The sequence below is a fragment of the Eulemur rufifrons genome, chromosome 16 (genome assembly GCF_041146395.1).
Source record: "Eulemur rufifrons isolate Redbay chromosome 16, OSU_ERuf_1, whole genome shotgun sequence".
In the NCBI taxonomy this organism is placed as follows: domain Eukaryota; kingdom Metazoa; phylum Chordata; class Mammalia; order Primates; family Lemuridae; genus Eulemur; species Eulemur rufifrons.
This window is the reverse complement of record NC_090998.1, coordinates 45,399,898-45,419,600: the sequence shown is the minus strand read 5'-3', so window position 1 is coordinate 45,419,600 and position 19,703 is coordinate 45,399,898. Positions and strand designations below refer to the sequence as shown.

General features: G+C 47.2%; 1 protein-coding gene across 1 annotated transcript; it reads left to right on the top strand.

Moving 5' to 3' along the window:
- Positions 1-612: 612 nt before the first annotated feature.
- On the top strand, positions 613-19,418 carry AVIL (advillin). Its single transcript, XM_069490668.1, has 20 exons — positions 613-721; positions 3,012-3,096; positions 4,512-4,586; positions 5,339-5,535; positions 6,946-7,054; positions 7,147-7,257; positions 7,546-7,748; positions 8,209-8,287; positions 8,398-8,496; positions 9,251-9,404; positions 9,507-9,607; positions 10,081-10,218; positions 10,321-10,479; positions 11,275-11,454; positions 12,883-13,028; positions 13,165-13,309; positions 14,768-14,956; positions 15,575-15,643; positions 17,264-17,386; positions 18,835-19,418. Exons 2-20 carry the CDS (start codon positions 3,031-3,033, stop codon positions 18,946-18,948), a joined length of 2,457 nt encoding a protein of 818 aa, XP_069346769.1. The 5' UTR covers positions 613-721; positions 3,012-3,030; the 3' UTR covers positions 18,949-19,418.
- Positions 19,419-19,703: the final 285 nt, after the last annotated feature.

The following is a 19,703-nucleotide window of genomic DNA, read 5'->3' as shown; positions in this document are numbered from 1 at the left end:
TAAGGGAATTGGAGTCTTGATTCTTCTGTGCCCCTCACTGATTCTCCCAAACCAAGAACCCTGAAACTCAGAGCCCAGCATGGTTCTTGCCACATAGTAGGCACTCAAATATTGATTGGGTTGATGTATGGCTAGTGGAGACCCCCAAGAAGCAAAACAGCATGGCCTAATAACACTCTCCTGGCCCCTCTCCCAGACTTCCCCTCCCTCTGAGAAATGCCCAGAAGCTTCTCAGAGAGGCTCTTGCCAACCTGGACATCCCAGGCACCTAGGGCTGCTCCAGCCTCTGCCTCCTGTCATCAGCATAATGCATCCATATCTACAATATGGCAAATTTCATATCCTCCCACCCTCTTTCCTGCATTATTGATGGGCTGTGCACTTTTTAAAAATCAATTAGATCAGGGCGTGGCGCTGGAGTTAAAAGAGAAAAGAAGCCTTTAAAAGTCTGCTCTTGTTTTTGCTGTTTTGAATAGGAACAGATAAAGCTTTCCCTCTGGTTTGCATAAGTCAAGCCCAGTGCCAGGGTGGCTGTGATTGGCCAGGACTAGGAAAATGCGGTTAAGATGCAAACACAGGCAAATATAACGCGCTGTCTGTACGGCCATCACTAAGCTACGGCAGCAGGACCTGGAGCCTCCACTTCGGGGTGGTTCTTGCATACTGCTGCTGCTGCCTCGCCAGAAAACTGGGAAGACTGACTGGTGAGCAAGAAGGCAAGGTAAGGTCTCTGGTCTAGGGGGGCATGTCAGTTGTTGCTCATTCCTACTGAATGAGGAAGAAATAGAAGGAACAGAAGCTTGAAATTCTCTTGGCTTTGTCTTCTGGGATGAGGCTTTTAAAGGGTTGAACGAGGAATCTGAACAGTTTTGCAAACTTTCTGTTGAGAAGTAGAGAGGTTCTTCTTAGAGACAACTCAACAGATAGGGCACGTTTTCAAAAGCCGGAAAAGACTGAGCAGACCCCCTTCACCTATCTCTTGTTAAAGATTAGGCGCAAGGCAAGGCAGAAGTTAAAACCTGCTCCCTCTGCTTGGCGTCGGTCTTGTAAGGGCATCTCTGTGAGAATTAAAGGCCACTGGCTTTTACCTTGGAATTTCAAAAGTGACCCACTCTAGGGGGTTCTGTAGTCCTAAAGGATACTGAATTATTAAAGGACTTACGGATGAGACAGGGAGAGACCCAGCTTTGGGGGACTTTGATGTCAGAATTAAGTTTTCTGGGTGTTCAGTGTGGCAGGAAGGGACATACATATCTTCTGCATTTGGGGTCCCTGGCCCAGTGAGCTCTTTCCCGATTCCTATGTTCCTGCTGGGAAATAGGACGGCTTTCAGCCTCTGAGGCTCACAGTCCGAATTAATGCCAGTTGGTTTGGCTTTTCCCAGGTTGACACTTGTACTTCTCTACCTCCAAGAAATGAATTCACTGGGCCTTGTCCCCTTCCCCTAGTTGGGTCATGGCATTTGCATTTAATGACTGAAATTTAGGGTCTGAAGAAAACCGGAACAAACATTTCCTGGCAATACTGAGCAGCAAAGGGTGGGGCAGCACAAGTTATCAAATTAAATCCTCAAACACTGGCCGCTCTGCATCACTGCCCTGCTATGGCAAGAGACAAAGGGAGTTTGCTTTTTGCTTTTCTGCCAAAGTCCATATTAGATAATGGCACATTCTCCAAACCTGGCTTCATCCATCAAGGCTCAAGCAAAGAATGGTCAGACATGCTCCTCTTAACAAGCACAATGTGCCCCCAAATAGCAAAAATCCATACAGTCCTTTCTGGGTGATATTTTTCTTATCCTATGTAAACCCATCAATCCCATCCTTTTTCCTTTGCCTCTTGGGAGAAATGAATCTAGCGTTCATTAGTTATTCATATTATCAGATTATAAGCTCCTTGAGAGCAGGAACCAGGCAGGCATTTTAATTATATAAAGCCTCTGCGTGACCTTGGATGTGTGTACGTGTTTAATAACCCAGTACTCGCCTTAAACACAGGTGGTGCTCAATCCACACGGACTTCTCGTTGCCACACTTCTCGTTGTCACTTCCTCCCTCTCCCCACGCTGCCTCTCTCAGTCCTGAAGGCACTGGAGACCTCTAAGTTCCCCGAGGGCGACTCATCCACAGACAAGCTTGAGTCAGCTAGCAGGTGGGCGAGGAAGCCATCTGCCCCGGGCAAGACCAGGCCACACCCGCCTTCCCCGGCTGCTATTTTGCTTATTTGTCCCAGGCCCAGCCCTGCCATTTGACTTTCCCTTTGTTTCTGGAAGGCACAGGGAATATATTAGTCATATGACAAAAGCAGGAAGGGTTGAGTTTTAGTTAGGAGAGTTTACTTAAAAAAAAAGTAAAAGCCTAAGGAGAAGGCCAAGCGGTAGACCAAAGAGTTGACTGTGGACAGAACCGGGCAAGCAAGGATCTGGGAAGAGTTAGGATGAGAGTGAGAGAAGACAACTCGGTTTGGAAATATTTTTTTTGATGAGCTTTTCTGCCCCAAGTGCCACTGAATTTGGATAGGTTTAGGAAGAGTCATAGTACATGGAAGTGGCCAGAAGCACAATTTTTAGGATCAGGTAAGGATTTCATTCTAGTACGTGACCTTGAGTGAGTTATTTAACCTCCCTAAATCTCAACTTTATACTGCAATGTAAGCTGAAGAAAATAAGACTCACCTGAGAATTAAATGAGATAACATGCAAAGTGAATCAACACGGGGCTTAACATATTTATCACCCCTTTGGTAAGTACCGTGGCTATTACCAGAGCTCTTAACACGGAAGTGGCAGGTGGGAAACAGAACTTGCGGTGGGGACAGGGACGCCCAGGTCAGCCAGGCTTACGTGTGTACTTGGACAAGGCATCGCCTCCATCATTGTGAAATGGTGCAGGGATGCACCCAAGAACACGGCAGAATGGGTGACAAGAGATTGGGAAGTGACTTAGAAGAAAAACTGAATTAATGCCCACTGTGAAAGGCATCATCTTCCCTCTTGCTCTGTGATGTTTCAGTCCTGGGAAGACAAGCACCATGTCTCTGAGCAGCGCCTTCAGGGCTGTGGGCAACGACCCTGGGATCATCACCTGGAGAATAGAGGTGAGCTGGGCTGAAGGCACACCTTACTCCAGACCACTGGCATCTAGGAGCAGGGTCTGGCAGCCGGGGCTGCTAGATGACAGCCCTCCAGCACTCCTTAGCCAGTGGTTTGCGAACAGTGAGAGTCAGCATCAAATGGACATTTTCACATCCTTGACCCTTCCCAGGTGCTCCCAGCAGGTGGGTGGCAGGTGGGAGAAACACTCTTAGTCCTGGAGAGCATGGCTCTAAGCAAAAATAAGCTTGTCCTTTATCCAGCCATCTGCTCAGTGAGTCTGCACTTCCAGTAAATGCCCTGGAAAGATAGGTGGGCCCCACCCAGGAGACTCCTCGCTGCTTCCATCGGGGAAGTGGAACATGTCTTCCCCAGGGCACTCTGGCTCCTACAAAGCATGGGAAGAGGTAGGAGGGCACAGCACAGACGGGGCACTGCTCATCCCTTCTCCACCTGGGCTTGAGCCACTCTGGGTCCCCGCAATCCACAGCTGGGAACCACGCTGGCCTGGGTGGCTCCACCTGCCAGTCGTGAGGACCCCCCTCCACCACTGCCACGCTCTGAGCCCAATCAGTTGCTGCTGCACAAAACCCAGAGGTGACGCCTCACTTTACTATCCTCAGTCAGGAGGGGGTCACAGCTCTTTAGCAAGCCTCTCAGAGATAGAGACTCCCAGTTTATTTAAAAACTAATATGTGCTAAAAAAGAGTTAGCAAAATTGCGGTATATTTAATATTTTTACATTTAATACATACATTTTACATAGAACACACACAAGTACAGCTGCAGGTCTCCCTCACTTGGAGAGAGCGATGCAACTCTACATCTAAAGCTGTGTGAATGGCCCTCCTGGGACAAGCCCTACATGCAGTGACAAATCAGGGCCCTGACCCAGACTCCAAATATGAGACACTTGGCATGAAGCCCTGCAGACTGCTGGTCCTCTCCAAATGTCGTTATCCTCCCCACCTCCCATGGCCCAGCAGAGTCCTGGTGTTCTTTCCCACACAGGCCTTGGCCAGCCGGTGGTCAGAGTTGGGAGCACAGTGTTGAAGGCGCCGGCACAACTGCTCATAGGAGGGTTTTTACTTGGTAGTTTATATCCCGCTGTTTTCCCTGCAAAGGGCTGGAAGTGGCTCATAAGGCTCCCCACGGTATAGCAAGACCAGGCAGGAAGTGGAGAGGAGAACAGGGCGAAGGAGACCAGCCCAGGGACCCAGATTCGGATCTGCAGACAGAGCTGGCAGAAGCCAGAGGGGGCTATGTCACTCTGTGGCTGGCTGCCTCGCCCCTGTAAAGCCACTGGGAGCAACTCCTTACTTCTCCCCGACCACCTGTGCCAAAGGACACAGAGGAGAGAGGTCTGTCGGGGAGAAAGGAAGGAGAGAATGCAGCCTGTACACACCTCTTGTCTTTCCAGAAAATGGAGCTGGCACTGGTGCCCCTGAGCACCCACGGCAACTTCTATGAGGGGGACTGCTACGTCATCCTCTCGGTGAGCACCATCGTCCCCACTCCTGCAAGCTGCTCCCCTGAGAGCCAATTCTGGGGCTCTACTGGGAGATCCACTGGTGAGGGAAGGTAATCGGGTCCCTGGTACCTGTCTCAATTGTTCCTCAGTGCTGTGCAGAGCAGACCTCCAGTTTGACTACCAAAGGCCATCATTAGGCCTGGGGTTATAATTTTGCATCAGAGGGTGGGGGCAGGGCCCTCAGTCTGAACCTCAGCAAGCCACCCACGAGCGGCACTTCTGTCACTGGGGCCCAGGCCCCACATTAAAGTGGTGTGGAGGAAGGCCCCGTGGATACAAGGCCTGTCTCTGGCCTGTAAGTGCTCACTCTCGTGGAGGAGACACTCTCTCCCGTGAACGGTGCTGACAGCCGTGCAGGTGTGCAGATCAGCACCGTGCCAGCTGTGCAAACACACGAGAGCGAGAGCGTCTGTGAGGGAAGCCTACAAGTCAGCTGGGAAAAGATCCCCACTGGTCTCCATCTATTCGGGGGAACAACAAGCTGTCAAGTTTCCCCAAATGTGGGGAGAAATTCAGGCTGCCAAAGCTTGAGCCATGATCCCAGGTCTGCACAGAGGCTGGGGCAGCTCCATCACCCATTGCAGGGAGAAAGAAGGCACAGGCCTGCCAAGGATAGGGCACAAGCCACCATATGCTGCATTCTTTCCATGCCAGAGGGGCCACAGCAAAGGGGAGGTGAGCTGGCCCCTGACCCGTTCTCTCTGGCTGCATATCAGACCCGGAGAGTGGGCAGCAGCCTCTCCCAGGACATCCACTTCTGGATCGGGAAGGACTCCTCCCAGGATGAGCAGACCTGTGCAGCCATCTACACCACCCAGCTGGACGACTACCTGGGAGGCAGCCCCGTGCAGCACCGAGAGGTCCAGTACCATGAGTCTGACACCTTCCGAGGCTACTTCAAGCAGGGCATCATGTGAGTGGTGATGCACGGGGAAAGGACAGAAACAGCCATTGACAGAAGAGGAAACCCAAAGGGCCAATGAGCATATGAAGAAAGTAATCAGGGGAAGGCAAATCAAAATAAAGCTATCACTTCTACCTACGAGAGCAGCACAAATGAAAAAGCTGGGTAGTGCCAAAGTCGGTGAGGCTGTGGGGAAATAGGAACCCCTGTGCACTGCGGGTGGGAGTGTCAACCAGCACAGCATTCTGGAGAGTAGTCAGTGCCACTCAGGCAAATCCTGATGCTGGGTGTACTACTCACAGAAACCCTCACGCACCCAGGTCCATGAGGACCCATGAACCAGAATGTCCACAGCACTACCATCAGTGGTGGTAGGCAGCTGCCGGTGACACAGGTGTCCGCCACTGGAAGCCTGGACATGCACTCAAGTGTTATGCAGCAGCCCGAAGCAACAGACTAGACACACATTTAACACATGGACAGATCTCACTAACATGGTGCATGGTGAACAAATTAAGAAACAGACTGAGATATATAACAGAATACCAATTTCTGTTTTAAAAAATATATGCACAAAAAACAACAGGACACATTTTACCAGAATGAAAATAAAAGAGAGATGTTAAACTGTTAGGATGGAAGCCTAGGGTGGGGGGAGGAATGGGAGTAAGGCACGCAGACGGAAGGGAACACACCTAAAAACACTAGAGAGGGGGCTTGTAAAGGCCAGTGGTGATAATGTTCCATGAACTGAGAAGTTTAACTCAAAACTTTGCACTTGGGATTAAAAACAAAAGAGAAATTCCAATGAGCTTGAGAATTCTGAGGCTGGGCAAGGCCAGCTTCTTGCAGGTTGGCAGTCTCCCCTGACTGGGGACCTGCCGGGCACAGAACCCCACACTGAGTCACTGGGGAGCCCAAGGACAGCCCCTCTGCTCCAGGGTTACCTTCAGCACTCCCCTCGAGTGCAGGACACCCGGTTCCGAGGCTGGGTTGCGGTGAGTGTGGGGCGGGAGGCTGACTCCTGGGGTGGGTGCTCTTACGGCCATGGTGTCATTAATGCTTTTGCTGCTGCACAACTTGTGCCCCTCTCCTCGTGGCATACGGATACTCAGACAGTTCCCAGAACAAAACAAGCCCTTCCATGCTGTAGTCTTTATTGCTGATGTTTCCTCTGCCTGGAGCACTATTCCTCTGGTTGCTGGTTCCTTTTCCTTGTAGTATTTCAGCTCAAATGTCCCTTCTTGAGAAAAGACTGTCCTGACCTCTCTACCAGAAAGTCAGTTGCCAGGTCTATCCATGGGGCAGCAGCTACTATCATCTGCATTTACCTTGCTCATTTACTGTCGGCACCACATGGGCAGAGGCTGCATCTGCGCAATCGCAACTCAGCAAATAACCGAATGGATGTTCCCTCAGCTACATGAAGGGGGGTGTGGCCTCTGGGATGAAGCACATGGAGACCAACACCTACGATGTGAAGCGGCTGCTACATGTGAAGGGGAGGAGAAACATCAGGGCCACTGAGGTAAGTCCTGCCCAGTGTCTGTCCCGGGCCCGGGACTTCTCCACCTGGCACCTAAGAATTCCTCCTGAACAATGCATACCTCTCATTTGCAGGTAGAAATGAGCTGGGACAGTTTCAACCGAGGTGATGTCTTCTTGCTGGACCTTGGGAAGGTCATCATCCAGTGGAATGGCCCAGAGAGCAGCAGTGGGGAGCGCCTGAAGGCATGGTTCTTTCCAGTCTTAGCCTCTCTCCTTCCCCTCAGGCCTGGTCATGGGGCTTGCATGATCTCAGGCGCCTTTCTCTTCTTCCTTCCATGTTGCTCTTGCCCCCAAATCAAGGTGGACCCCTGCCTTTGCATAGCATCTGTCTTGGAGACAGGCCAAGTGTTTGTGACTCGCCCTGGGCTCCTCAGCATTGGAATAGCTCCTGTGTCTGGGATCCAGGCTGCTCCCCCGAAGCCAGAAAGGGGTCCCATATGAGCTGAGTGCTTCCTTGGGCTTCTTTGACAGGCTATGCTTCTGGCAAAGGACATTCGGGACAGGGAGCGAGGGGGCCGTGCTGAAATAGGAGTGATCGAGGGCGACAAGGAGGCAGAGAGCCCGGGGCTGATGAAGGTCCTTCAGGACACCCTTGGCCGACGCTCCATTATCAAACCTGCAGTCCCTGATGAGATCATAGATCAGCAGCAGAAATCAAATATCATGTTGTATCAGTGAGTAGCTAAATCCAGCTGCTGGCTGGAAGTGCGGATGGGGGGGATGAGTCCCTTAGAACACCAGCCACCTCTGAGTAGCTCTTTGTTTTGGGTGTAGGCGTCTGGTTTTCTTCTCAGTCCTTTTCAAATGCAGCTCCAAGAAGGAGCTTGGAGATCCCCCACTCAAAGAGGCAGCTATCTTCTGTTCTTGTGAGCAACTCTCCTGATCTCTTAGGAAGACCTTTCCTTTATTCTGGTCTATACATGCCCAGGGATGTGGAAGAGATGATGTTTGAAAGACAGATGCACAAAAATCACTAGAGAACAATATGTACATTCCTGTATGCATTCAAGCTATGTCTAAGAAGTCAAACTCTACCTGGAAACTCCACACTAAAACAAAGCCAGGAAAACGTCAAGTTGACTACAAGATGCTTTGTAGAAGAAAAGGCACAGGCTAACCTCTCCCTTTCTCTAGTGTCTCAGACTCAGGTGGGCAGCTGGCAGTCACAGAGGTAGCAAAGAGGCCTCTGGTCCAGGACTTACTGAGCCATGATGTAAGTAGAGCTTGGGTGGGCTTAGCTCCCGGTAGCTAGACCTGGCTTCAGAAGCGACCCTAGGCAAAGTCTTGAGTGGTAGTAACCACATTTATCCCTGACTGCTTCAGGACTGCTACATCCTGGACCAAAATGGAACCAAGATCTACGTGTGGAAAGGAAAAGGAGCTACAAAGGTTGAGAAGCAGGCGGCCATGTCTAAAGCTCTGGTAGGAGATATAGAAGTGCAATATTGCCCAAGTAATTCTGCCAATAACCCTTCAGATGTGTCACTTCAGAAGGCCCTACTAGATCCTTGAGCATATAACACTGCAGTTATATATATGGACTTCAAAATCAGACAAACTGGGATTCAAAGCCAGGTTTTGCCTTTTCCAGCTGAGTGCTCTGGGAAGACTACTTAACACCTCTGAGCCTCAGTTTCCTCATATCTAACATGGGGATAATAATACCCATCTCTCAGGGTTGTTATAAGGCTTAAAAAGCATTTGTAAAACACTCAGAACAGTACTTGGCACACCCCACCTGCTCAATAAAAGGTGCCTGTTATTATCGAAAGGGATATCACATATCAAGGTTAATGGCCCTGTCCTCAAGATGCCTATGATATTCGTGCAGACCCATGCAGATGAACCAAGATGCACTTACAAAGCAATAAATCAGCAAACAAATGTGACACAAAGTCAGTAGAGCACATAAGTGCTGAAAGAACACAGCATAGAGGGTCTTGCAAAAAAATTAATAATCATAATCATGACAAGCCAATGAAGAGATGCCAAATTGCTCCACTAGGTCATTTTTTTGAGGAAGGTAACTTGGTCCTTAGACAGAAGTCAGTTAGAATTTGACTCTGACTCCCAGAGGGGAGAGATCCTACTAACTGGCTTCCAAGAGTAAATTACCAGACAAGTCAAGTCAGTGTATTCCCTGACTGACCTGCCTTTGTGGATGGTGGGTCTGCAGGGCTTCATCAAGAGTAAGGGTTACCCCAGCGGCACCAACGTGGAGACCGTCAACGATGGTGCTGAGTCAGCCATGTTCAAGCAGCTGTTCCAGAAGTGGTCAGTGAAGGACCAGACCGTGGGCCTGGGGAAAACGTTCAGCATTGGCAAAATTGGTGAGATTGCCCCCACATCATCCTCTCACTGCTGGGACTCTCCACAGAGGCAGGTACAGATGCTTCTCACTCACTCGGCTTTTCCCAACCCCCTCCCTGCAGCTAAAGTTTTCCAGGATAAGTTTGATGTGACTCTGCTGCACACCAAGCCAGAGGTAGCTGCCCAGGAAAGAATGGTGGATGACGGCAATGGAAAAGTTGAGGTAAGCCCATGATTCAGATGTCAGGGCAGCCAGCACTGTCCCTCTTGGCTATTCCTGCTGGGGAGCGGGGGGACACAGTGCAGGTGACTCTATGTCTACTTTGCTTTCCTTTTCCCCTCTGGGATCTCAAAGTAGTCTCTGAGAGTCTTACAAGCCTGCAGAGTTTTCAGGGGAGTGAAAGGCACATCCCTAAATGTGCTCTCAGTAACTCACCTGGCAGATATAGTCAAATCATCACTCAGTCTGCAAAGACCGAGCCATGATGGGATGCAACTGACCAGGACAACCAAGTTCTTCTCAGGATTCAAATCATGCAAATGTGATGAGCCCTCACCACTGGGCAAGAACCAGAGGGCAAAGGGGACTTGGAGTGGATGTTAGCACCTTCTCCACCTGGATTCTCTGTTTAGCAATGGCCCAGTCCCCTTCAGGGGCCCCCATCTCTGGGAAATCGTGTCTTCCTCTATGCCCAGGTCTGGAGAATTGAGAACCTGGAGCTGGTCCCTGTGGAACATCAGTGGTATGGCTTCTTCTATGGGGGAGACTGCTATCTGGTTCTTTACACATATGACGTGAACGGGAAGCCACATTACACCTTGTACATCTGGCAGGTAGGCCTGGCACAGACTCTCAGCTTTGGATCCTGATGCTTTTTCTTCCCACTGGGCTGGGATGGGGAAGCAGGGTCCATCACTCCCCTCTCAACGCTGCAGGGCCGCCACGCCTCACAGGATGAGCTGGCAGCCTCAGCATACCAGGCAGTGGAGGTAGATCGGCAGTTTGATGGGGCCACCGTGCAGGTTCGAGTCAGCATGGGGAAGGAGCCACGCCATTTCATGGCCATCTTCAAGGGGAAGCTAGTTATTTTTGAGGTAAGGATCCTCAGATAAATTACACCATGAGCAGGAATGCTCAGAACGAATGAACTAGCAGGGAGCTACCGGAGAAGACAGGAGGGGTGGGGTGGAGAGCAAGGCTTGGATTAGACACAGAGAAGAAGGGGGTTGATCTCTCTAAGACATTCAGTGAATCCTGAATGCCTAGGGCTTCAAGTCTGAACCACTGTCTAATGTCCAAGGCCTTTCATAATCTGACCCATATTACCTGTGCAGGTGCATTATCCTCAGCTCCCAAACCTGTACCCTCCACTCCAGTCAGGTGTACAGTGGGTCTCCTCATTGGCCTCACATGTGCCGTGCCATACCATGCCCCTCCCCTTGTGAACATGCCCCTTCAAACTCCAGCCCCACTTCTTCCATGAAGCCCTGGCTGAAGCACTACCAGGCAGTGCACAATGCCACATACTTGGTATCACGCAAGTCTGGGATCAAGTCCTAGTCTTGTCATTTGTTAGCCAGGTTTCTATGTCTCAGTTTCCTCATCTGTACTGTGGGAATAATAACACCTACTTCACAGAGCTATTATGAGGATCAATGAAATTAGGTAGGTAAGGCATCAGTCACAGGGCCTGGCATCTGATAAAGTTCTCAGAACGAAAGCTAATACCACTGGTACCATAACTCCAGCTCACCCTCGCCCTTCAGTTAGCTTAGAAGCGCCTCAAGGGCAAAGATGGTATCAAAACATCCACGTTCCCCACAACAGCTAGTCCATCTAAAAGTTCACATGGGCTCCTTAGATTCAGACTCTGCTTTTCTTCTCTCTAGGGTGGGACTTCCAGGAAGGGAAATGCCGAGCCTGATCCGCCAGTAAGACTTTTCCAGATTCAAGGAAATGACAAATCTAACACCAAAGCAGTGGAGGTTTCAGCCTTTGCCTCCTCCCTAAATTCCAATGATGTCTTTCTGCTACAAACTCAGGCAGAGCACTACCTGTGGTATGGCAAGGTAGGATGGCTGGGCCCAGTGGTCAGACCAGCCCTTCAGAGCCCAAACTCACGCCCCTCCACCCCCGTCAGCAAGGTCAAGATCAAAGGAACTGAACAGTAGGCTGGAATAGTCCTTGAAAAGAGGAGACTTCTTCCTAAAGAATTGTCAAAGGGAGCACCAACATTCCCCACAATCAGGCTCCAATTAAAAACTCACTGACAGCCCTGCTTATACTCAGGAGACATCCCATGAACTTCTACATAGATGGAGGCTGGATAAGTCAATCTTCCCACATGAGTTGGTGGATTATAACAGACAGGCACTAACGCAGAACAAAGATGCTAAAAATATGATGTTAATTCATATTGCATTAGTGCATTAAAAAGCACTAAAATTGTTTTATAAAAGAAAATTGAATAGGAAAAGATGCTCAACATCATTAGTCATTAAGGAAATGCAAATTAAAACCACAATGAGAAACCACTACACATCTATTAGAATGGCTAAAAAAATTGACAGTATCAAATGTGGATGAGCATGTGGAGCAATAGGAACCTTCACGCATTGCCGGTAGGACTGCAAAATGGCACAGCATTTGGAAAACAGTTTGACAATTTCTTATAAAGTTAAACATACACTTATCATATGATCCAGCAGTCCTACCCCTGGGTATTTACTCAAGTGAATTAACAAACTATCTTTACACAAAAACCTGTACATAAATGTTTATAGTACCTTTATTCATGATCACCAAAAATTGAAGACACTCAACTAGAAAATGGATAAACACTCATATATTCATACAATGCAATACTACTCAGCAATAAAAAGGAATAAACCACCGATGAAACATAGATGAACTTCAGATGCATTACGCTAAGTGAAATATGCCAGACTCAAAAGCTAAATATTGTGGTTCCATTTATGGCATTCAGGAAAAGGTAAAACCATAGTGATGGAGAACAAATTAGTAGTTGCCAGAGGTTAAGGATTCAGGGAAGGTTTGATTCCAAAGGGGTAGTAGCTCCAGAGAATATGGGCGGGGGAGTGAGGATGAAACTGTTCTGTATCTTATTGTGGTGCTGGTAACATGATTCTGTTTGTTAAGACTCTAAGAACTGTATGCCAAAAAGAGTTTTAAGGTAAATTTAAATTTTTTCTCTAAAAAAAAAAAAAGTAGGTATTAGAACTCCAGCTGAAGGGGAAACAAACGTGACTCTTGTCAACATTCCCTGTGGGTTTCAGTCTAGTCCTGCTTTTTGCCACCACACAGTTTTCCTCCCCTGCCTTCCCAGCACTAGAACAAACCTATCTATGTCCCCATCCTGAGGGCTTGGGAGCTGATCTTGGCCACCCTGAGCTATCAGTCTCAAAAGCTTCCCTTCCCACATCAACATGTCCCTGTGCAACTAACATCTATCTGTGCTCTCTTCGCCCCACTCTCAGGGGTCTAGCGGGGATGAGCGGGCAATGGCTAAGGAGCTGGCCGGGTTTCTCTGTGACGGAACTGAGAACACTGTGGCCGAGGGCCAGGAGCCAGCCGAGTTCTGGGACCTATTGGGAGGGAAAACTCCCTATGCCAATGATAAAAGGTATGGGAACACAGCAGGTCCCTTTTCTTGGCTCTTCCTGCCTCCCAGGCTTGTGAACCGCACAAAGTCTAAGCTCCCTTTCAGTTTGCAAACTATTTCCAAGCAGCTCAGAGCCTCTACATGGACTGTATTGCAGATTACAGCAGGAAATCCTGGATGTCCAGTCTCGTCTCTTTGAATGTTCCAATAAGACTGGCCGGTTCATCGTCACTGAAATCACGGACTTCACCCAGGACGACCTGAACCCAGGTGATGTGATGCTCCTAGATACCTGGGACCAGGTAAGACCCAGCCATAGAACTCAGAATCCCCACCCCAGAACAGACCCAGGGAGGGGAGCCTCGGACCATGCCCAAGTCAATCAAACTTCTGTCAGTGGTGCCTAAAGGAAGAGCCTACTTTTTGCCAGGATTGGAGAGAACAGAATGATGTTTAAAGCTCACCATCCTGGGAATTTTCCCACTTTGCTTTGGGAAAATCAGGCCATCCCATCATCATGTACTTCTTTATCTTAGAATAAATAGCAATGGGCTCCAAATTTAGAGAATATGGGCCTTTTAGGGAACAAAGGGGTGTGAACGGGAAATGTTCAAGGTAACCCCTCCTTCACATGCCATTTTTCTTCAGTTTGGCTCAGCCATAACTCTGAGCACCTCCTCCATGCTAGTCACTGTGCTAAGTGGGTATCACCAAGGTAAAGGGACCCTGCTCTGAGTTTACAGGTTAATGGGGGAAGCCAGACAGAGAAATATTCCATGACGAAGTATACACAAGGTGCCATGGGAGCACAAATTAGGGGCACTCAATATAGTTTAGGAACTCAAAGTAGACCTCCTGGAGGAGACAGCTCCCAGGCCAAATCTGAAAGGATGAGTAGGCATTAATCGGTAAAAAAGGATGAAGAAGGAATTCTGGGCAAAGGAAATGGAATAAGGAAAGCAAGGCATGAAATATTATCAGAACATAGGATAGAGTTAAGGAGCACCCTAGAGATGAAGCTGAAGAAGTAGGTATGGACCTAACCTACCATTGTCAAGAAATTTGACATTAATCCAAGAAAGTCTGAAATTTAAGCAGGTGCCATGGCCAGACTGTGCTTTAGATAGATCACTCTGGCAAATGTAGGAGAGGGATGAGGGTGAGAAAAAAGAAGAGTGTACACCAGTCAGTAGACTACTGTCAGGGTTAAGTTAGAGCTGCTGTGGGCCCACAAAACGGCAGTGGTGAGGAAGGCAGGGATGGTGATAGATTTGACAAATGTTTAGAAGGTAAGGTTGGCCAGCCCTGATGACTCACCAGATACGGGGAGTTTCTAGGATGACTTCCAGGTTTCTGTCTTAGGTGACTGGATGGATACCACTTTCCAAGAGTGGTGGCTCAGAAAGATACAAGTTTAGAAAAGAAGAGCTACATTTTAGGGGTGTTATATCCGAAGTGCTTAGAGACAGCCAAGAGGAGGTGTTTTGTAAGAAGTTGGATTCAGGAAGCTGAAGTTAAGAGAAAGCTCAGGTTTGGAGATGTACATTTGGAAGACATATGTTGCAATTAAAATAATAAATATCAAGATGACAAATATCAAGAGAAAACCTTTCTCTCTGCTGAACAAATTAGGTGGGGAAAGTTTTCTGATGCTGTGAATTGCTCACAAAACAAAGAGGAAAGATAGGGTAGGATGTATGATCTAGCACTTTGTCTTTGGGACAAATACATTAACAAATATTAAATCTCTACCACAACAGGTGTTCTTGTGGATTGGGGCTGAGGCCAATGCCACAGAGAAGGAGAAGGCCCTTGCCACAGCCCAGGAGTACCTGCACACTCACCCCAGCGGCAGAGACACTGACACACCAATCCTGATCATTAAACAGGGGTTTGAGCCTCCCACCTTCACAGGCTGGTTCCTGGCCTGGGACCCTCACATTTGGAGCGTAAGAACAATGAGAATGGGGGAAATATTCTTACTGCCAGGGAGCTGAGAACTAAGAGCTCAGTGGGAAGGTCGGGTACTGACTCAAGGGCCGAGTAGAACCAGGACCTCATTTCCCCCACTCTCACTCCACTCCCTGCCTCAGCAGGAAGTCCAGTTAGGTAATTCACAGCTTGTCTCAGGGAAAAGCAGTGTGAAGTAATAAACGGTTTATAAAGTGTATCCGTACACATCATCTTTTTGATCTTTACAACCGTCCTGATAGCCAGTGCAAGTATTATTTCCCATTTTATAGATGAGGAAGCTAAGAGGGTAAGTTATTTGTCCAAAGTCATGGTTAACCAACAGGAAGAAGCTAGGTTTTCTGACCCCTAGTCAACTGCTCTTTCTTAAATTTTGAAGGGAGGACTGAAGGGGCACCATTAAAGAGTGTATGCCACTGCACTCCAGTGCCTTCTTCAACCCAGCATGGACCTAGGAGGGGAATTTTCATTTTTACTTATCCTTGAAATGTCTTCTGATTCCCTAACTCTTTTGCTTTTCCTGAAGATATAGACCAGGCCTAAGATATCCCTCCCTATAAGAAATACCTCATCCTGTGTTTCCTATCTCTTCTTAGGCAGGAAAATCATATGAACAATTAAAAGAAGAGCTTGGAGATACTGCTGCTATCATGCGGATCACTGCTGTAAGTTGGGTTTGCTCTTGGAGAAGCAAGTTACATAGGCCACCAGAGCCAAAGAGAAACAATAAATGCTACAGATGCTCATAGGCAAAACTCATGCCCTTCTTAGTATTACTCTAGTTGTCTATTTTCATGTAAAGATTTTTCAGGCCGGGCACAGTGCCTCACACCTGTAATCCTAGCACTCTGGGAGGCCAAGGCAGGTGGATTGTTTGAGCTTAGGAGTTCGAGGCCAGCCTGAGCAAGAGCGAGACCCCGTCTCTACTGAAAAAAAAAAAAAAAAATAGAAAGAAATTAGCTGGACAACTAAAAATATACATATAGAAAAAATTAGCCAGGAATGGTGGCGCATGCCTGTAATCCCAGCTACTTGGGAGGCTGAGGCAGAAGGATTGGTTGAGCCCAGGAGTCTGAGGTTGCTGTGAGCTAGGCTGACACCATGGCACACTAGCCCGGGAAATAGAGTGAGACTCTGTCTCAAAAAAAAAAAAAAATTTTTTTTCTTCCAGGCCAAGTGGCTCAAACCTGTAATCCCAGCACTTTGGGAGGCCAAGGCAGGTGGATTGCTTGAGTCCAGGAGTTTGAGACCAGCCTGGGCAACATAGCAAGACCCCATCTCTACAAAAAATTTAAAAATTAGCTGGGTATGGTGGCACACGCCTATAGTCCCAGCTACTTGGGAGGCTGAGGCAGGAAGATCACTTGAGCACAGGAGTTCAAGGCTACAGCGAGCTATGATTGTACCACTGCATTCCAATCTACGCAACAGAGTGGGATTCTGTCTCAAAAAAGGGGGAAAAATAGATTTTTATTTTTCTTTTCTTTTTTTTTTGAGCCAGGGTCACACTCTTTCACCCCAGGTAGAATACAGTGGCATTATCATAGCTCACTGCAACTTCAAACTCCCAGGCTCAAGGGATCCTCCTGCCTCAGCTTCCCGAGTAGCTGGGACTACAGGCGTGCACAACCACGCCTGTCTAATTTTTCTATTTTTTGTAGAGACAATGTCTTGCCAAAAGATATTTTTCTCAGTTTCTGACAGTGAAGCCCACAGAAACTTAGGTCATTTGCTCCTATTTTAATAGTTAAAAGAAGCAGAGCCTCAGGCCAGGAATCCAGCAGTTCATTAACCTCAGGAAGAATGCATGGCACCAGGTGTTCAAACCATCTGGCAATTTTGTCTTTGTGCTTTACAAATTCAGATTCCAAAGCTAATGTTGATGTAGTGTCTTTAAATTGTATTTAAGAAAAGTATGACTTCAATCTGAAGTCATTTAAAGACTGGAAATGTAGGGCCTAAATAGAAGTGCCAAGAGAAGGTATGTGATCACAATCTTTAACTGAGATTTAGGCACAGCATGTATGCCAAAATGAATATCCAGGACTCACCTTAAACTCACTGAATCAGCTTTCCCAAGAAAGATCCCCAAATCTGAGTATTTTTGATTCCCAGATGATTCTGACATGCAGCTAGGTTTGGGGACCATTGTTCTGAAAGATGATTACAAAGGGTGAAGTGGTATAAGTCAAAATGTTAAATGTTATACACACACAGAACTGTAATCACACAGACACTGAACAGTCCATTCTCCTGTGTTTATATTCTTATTTTATCCTACCTAGGACATGAAGAACACGACCCTCTCCCTGAATTCTGACAGGGAGCCAAAATATTACCCCATAGAAGTTCTGCTGAAAAACCAGAGTCAGGAGCTGCCTGAGGATGTGAACCCTGCTAAAAAGGAGGTGAGTGGCTGAAGGAACTGTAATCTGTGGTAAGTGGAGCTCTCCGTGATAAAGCACCCATCTCAATAAATGGCCTAGGACAGTTCAGGTGCATCACAGGCACTCGATGGACATTTGAGCTACCCAGTGGCTCAAACCAAAAACCCAGGGCTCCCTCTTGATTCTTTTGTCTCACCTCCTCTATCAATCTACCATCTGGCCTCTGTCCACTTCTCTCCATCTCTCTGCTGCCAGTCTAGTCCAGCCATCATGGACTTACTGCGATCCAACTCGTTTCCAAGCCTGTCCCTACAATCCATTCCCCACACAACAGCCAAAGGGATCTTTTAAAACAGAGGGCACTGTCCTGTTTAAAACACCTCAAATGGCTTCCTACTGCACTTAAAAAAAGAATTAGAAAATCTACACAATCTGGACCCTGCCTACCTCTCCAATTTTGTCTCATATGCCACTACCCTCTTCACTTATTACCCTGCATCCAGTGGCTACTTTTCGTTCCTGAATATGCTTATTTCAGCCTTTGAGCCTTTAGGCTTGATAGTACTCCTGCCTGAAAAAACATTCTTCTCCCGGATCATCACAAAGCCAGCTCCTTCTCACAATTTAGGTCTCAGCTCCAATGTCACCTCCCTAGGGAGGCCTTCCCTGACCACCCTAACACTATTTCCCTTACCCCCTGCAGTCCTTTGATACTTGTTCATTGTCTATCTCCCCCTCTGATAATATCCCAAAGAGGAAGGACCTTGTCTGTTGTTCACTACCATATCCTCAGGTTTTCAGCACCTAAAACAGTGCCTAGCAGAATGCCTAAGCGAATGAATTAACATATTCGTGTTGAATGAATTAATTCATTTTCCCCTTGAAGAAGTTGATTTGGGAAGGGTGTCTGGATTTCCCACAATGTCTTATCTAACTAATTCTTAAATATCTGGACTACAACTTTCTTGAAAGCAGAGGCCCTATCTTAATAATCTTTACTTGGATACAAAACATCCATTACAACATTAAATAAATGTTAGGAGAATTTTATGCTCTCAGTAAGATCCACCTGATCTTGTATTTGAAAATGTCTGGATAAAAACGGTAGTTAAGGTTATAAAGCAAGGAAAACCATCACTCGATTTAGTTCTCCATTCTGCCAAAATTTAATGTCTATAATTCATCCGTAATATATAACCCACTTGTTGCCCTCTGGCAAGAAACTGGTCCTAGCTGGGGCTGTGAGAGCAGTGAATCCAGCAAGCTTCTTCCACAGGCCAAAATGGGACCTCGTGACCTGAAGAACACTCTCCTACGAATAATTTAAGTCCCTGACAGCCTTTCTGAGAAATTAATTCTACTTCCCCACTCAAGCACCTACTCAGAAGTCCCTGTTGTGCCCACTCTCCTCACCTCTGTTGGCATTGATCAGTCTTCCTTCTAACTAGAAACTTTGTTTTCTCTCTTAGAATTACCTCTCTGAACAGGACTTTATGTCTGTGTTTGGCATCACAAGAGGGCAATTTGCTGCTCTGCCTGGCTGGAAACAGCTCCAATTGAAGAAAGAAAAGGGGCTTTTCTAAGGCAAGAAGACATATGCCTACTGCGAGACCACATAAGACAGCAGATAGTGCCAATATCAGAAAAGAATTTACCTACCAACTTCTGCCAGATATTCCGCTACGTAATTTAGATACAATAATCTGCAAATCATAGCATGCTCTCCACTTTTTTCTCATCTTTGCATTTTTTGGTTGTTATAAGCCTAAAATGTTAACCACTCACTTTTTGGGTTTTGTAGCCTTCTAGCTAAAGCCTCAGGGGAAAGCACTACAACTGCATGAATCTGGAGAAGTCCAAAGAAAGGCAACCAAAAAACTAAGCTTAAAATATTTAATACTGTGCCAAGACCTACATTTGTTTTAAATTTTAAGATCAGTAATTCTAAAATCTATTTAACTGCAAATCATTGAATCACACATATACCCCAGTGTCAAAATCCAAATGCCCAGATCTGTTATGTGCCAGAGCATTTTTAACTTTTCAAATAAAGGTGTAATGAGCAAATGGAGTTCTTTTCAGTATTTGGGGTTTGCTTGTTATGGTAATTTTTTTCTTTTCTTTTTTTTGAGACAGGGCCTCACTCTGTTGCCTAGGCTGGAGTGCAGTGGCATGCACAGCTCACTGTAACCCTGAACTCCTGGGCTCAAGTGATTCTCCTGCCTCAGTCCTGTAGGTGTATGCACTGCCATGCCGGCCTAATTTTCTAAAACAATTTTTTGTAGAGAAAGGGTCTCACTATGTTGCCCAGGCTGGTCTCAAAAACTCCTGAACTCAA

What these genes read in the sequence shown, in the direction of transcription:
- AVIL (XM_069490668.1), top strand. Translation starts at nt 3,031, where the DNA reads ATGTCTCTGAGCAGCGCCTTCAGGGCTGTGGGCAACGACCCTGGGATC. An exon ending in TCATCACCTGGAGAATAGAG is followed by an intron (nt 3,097 to 4,511) that starts GTGAGCTGGGCT and finishes TTGTCTTTCCAG; the next exon opens with AAAATGGAGCTGGCACTGGT. An exon ending in GAAACATCAGGGCCACTGAG is followed by an intron (nt 7,055 to 7,146) that starts GTAAGTCCTGCC and finishes TCTCATTTGCAG; the next exon opens with GTAGAAATGAGCTGGGACAG.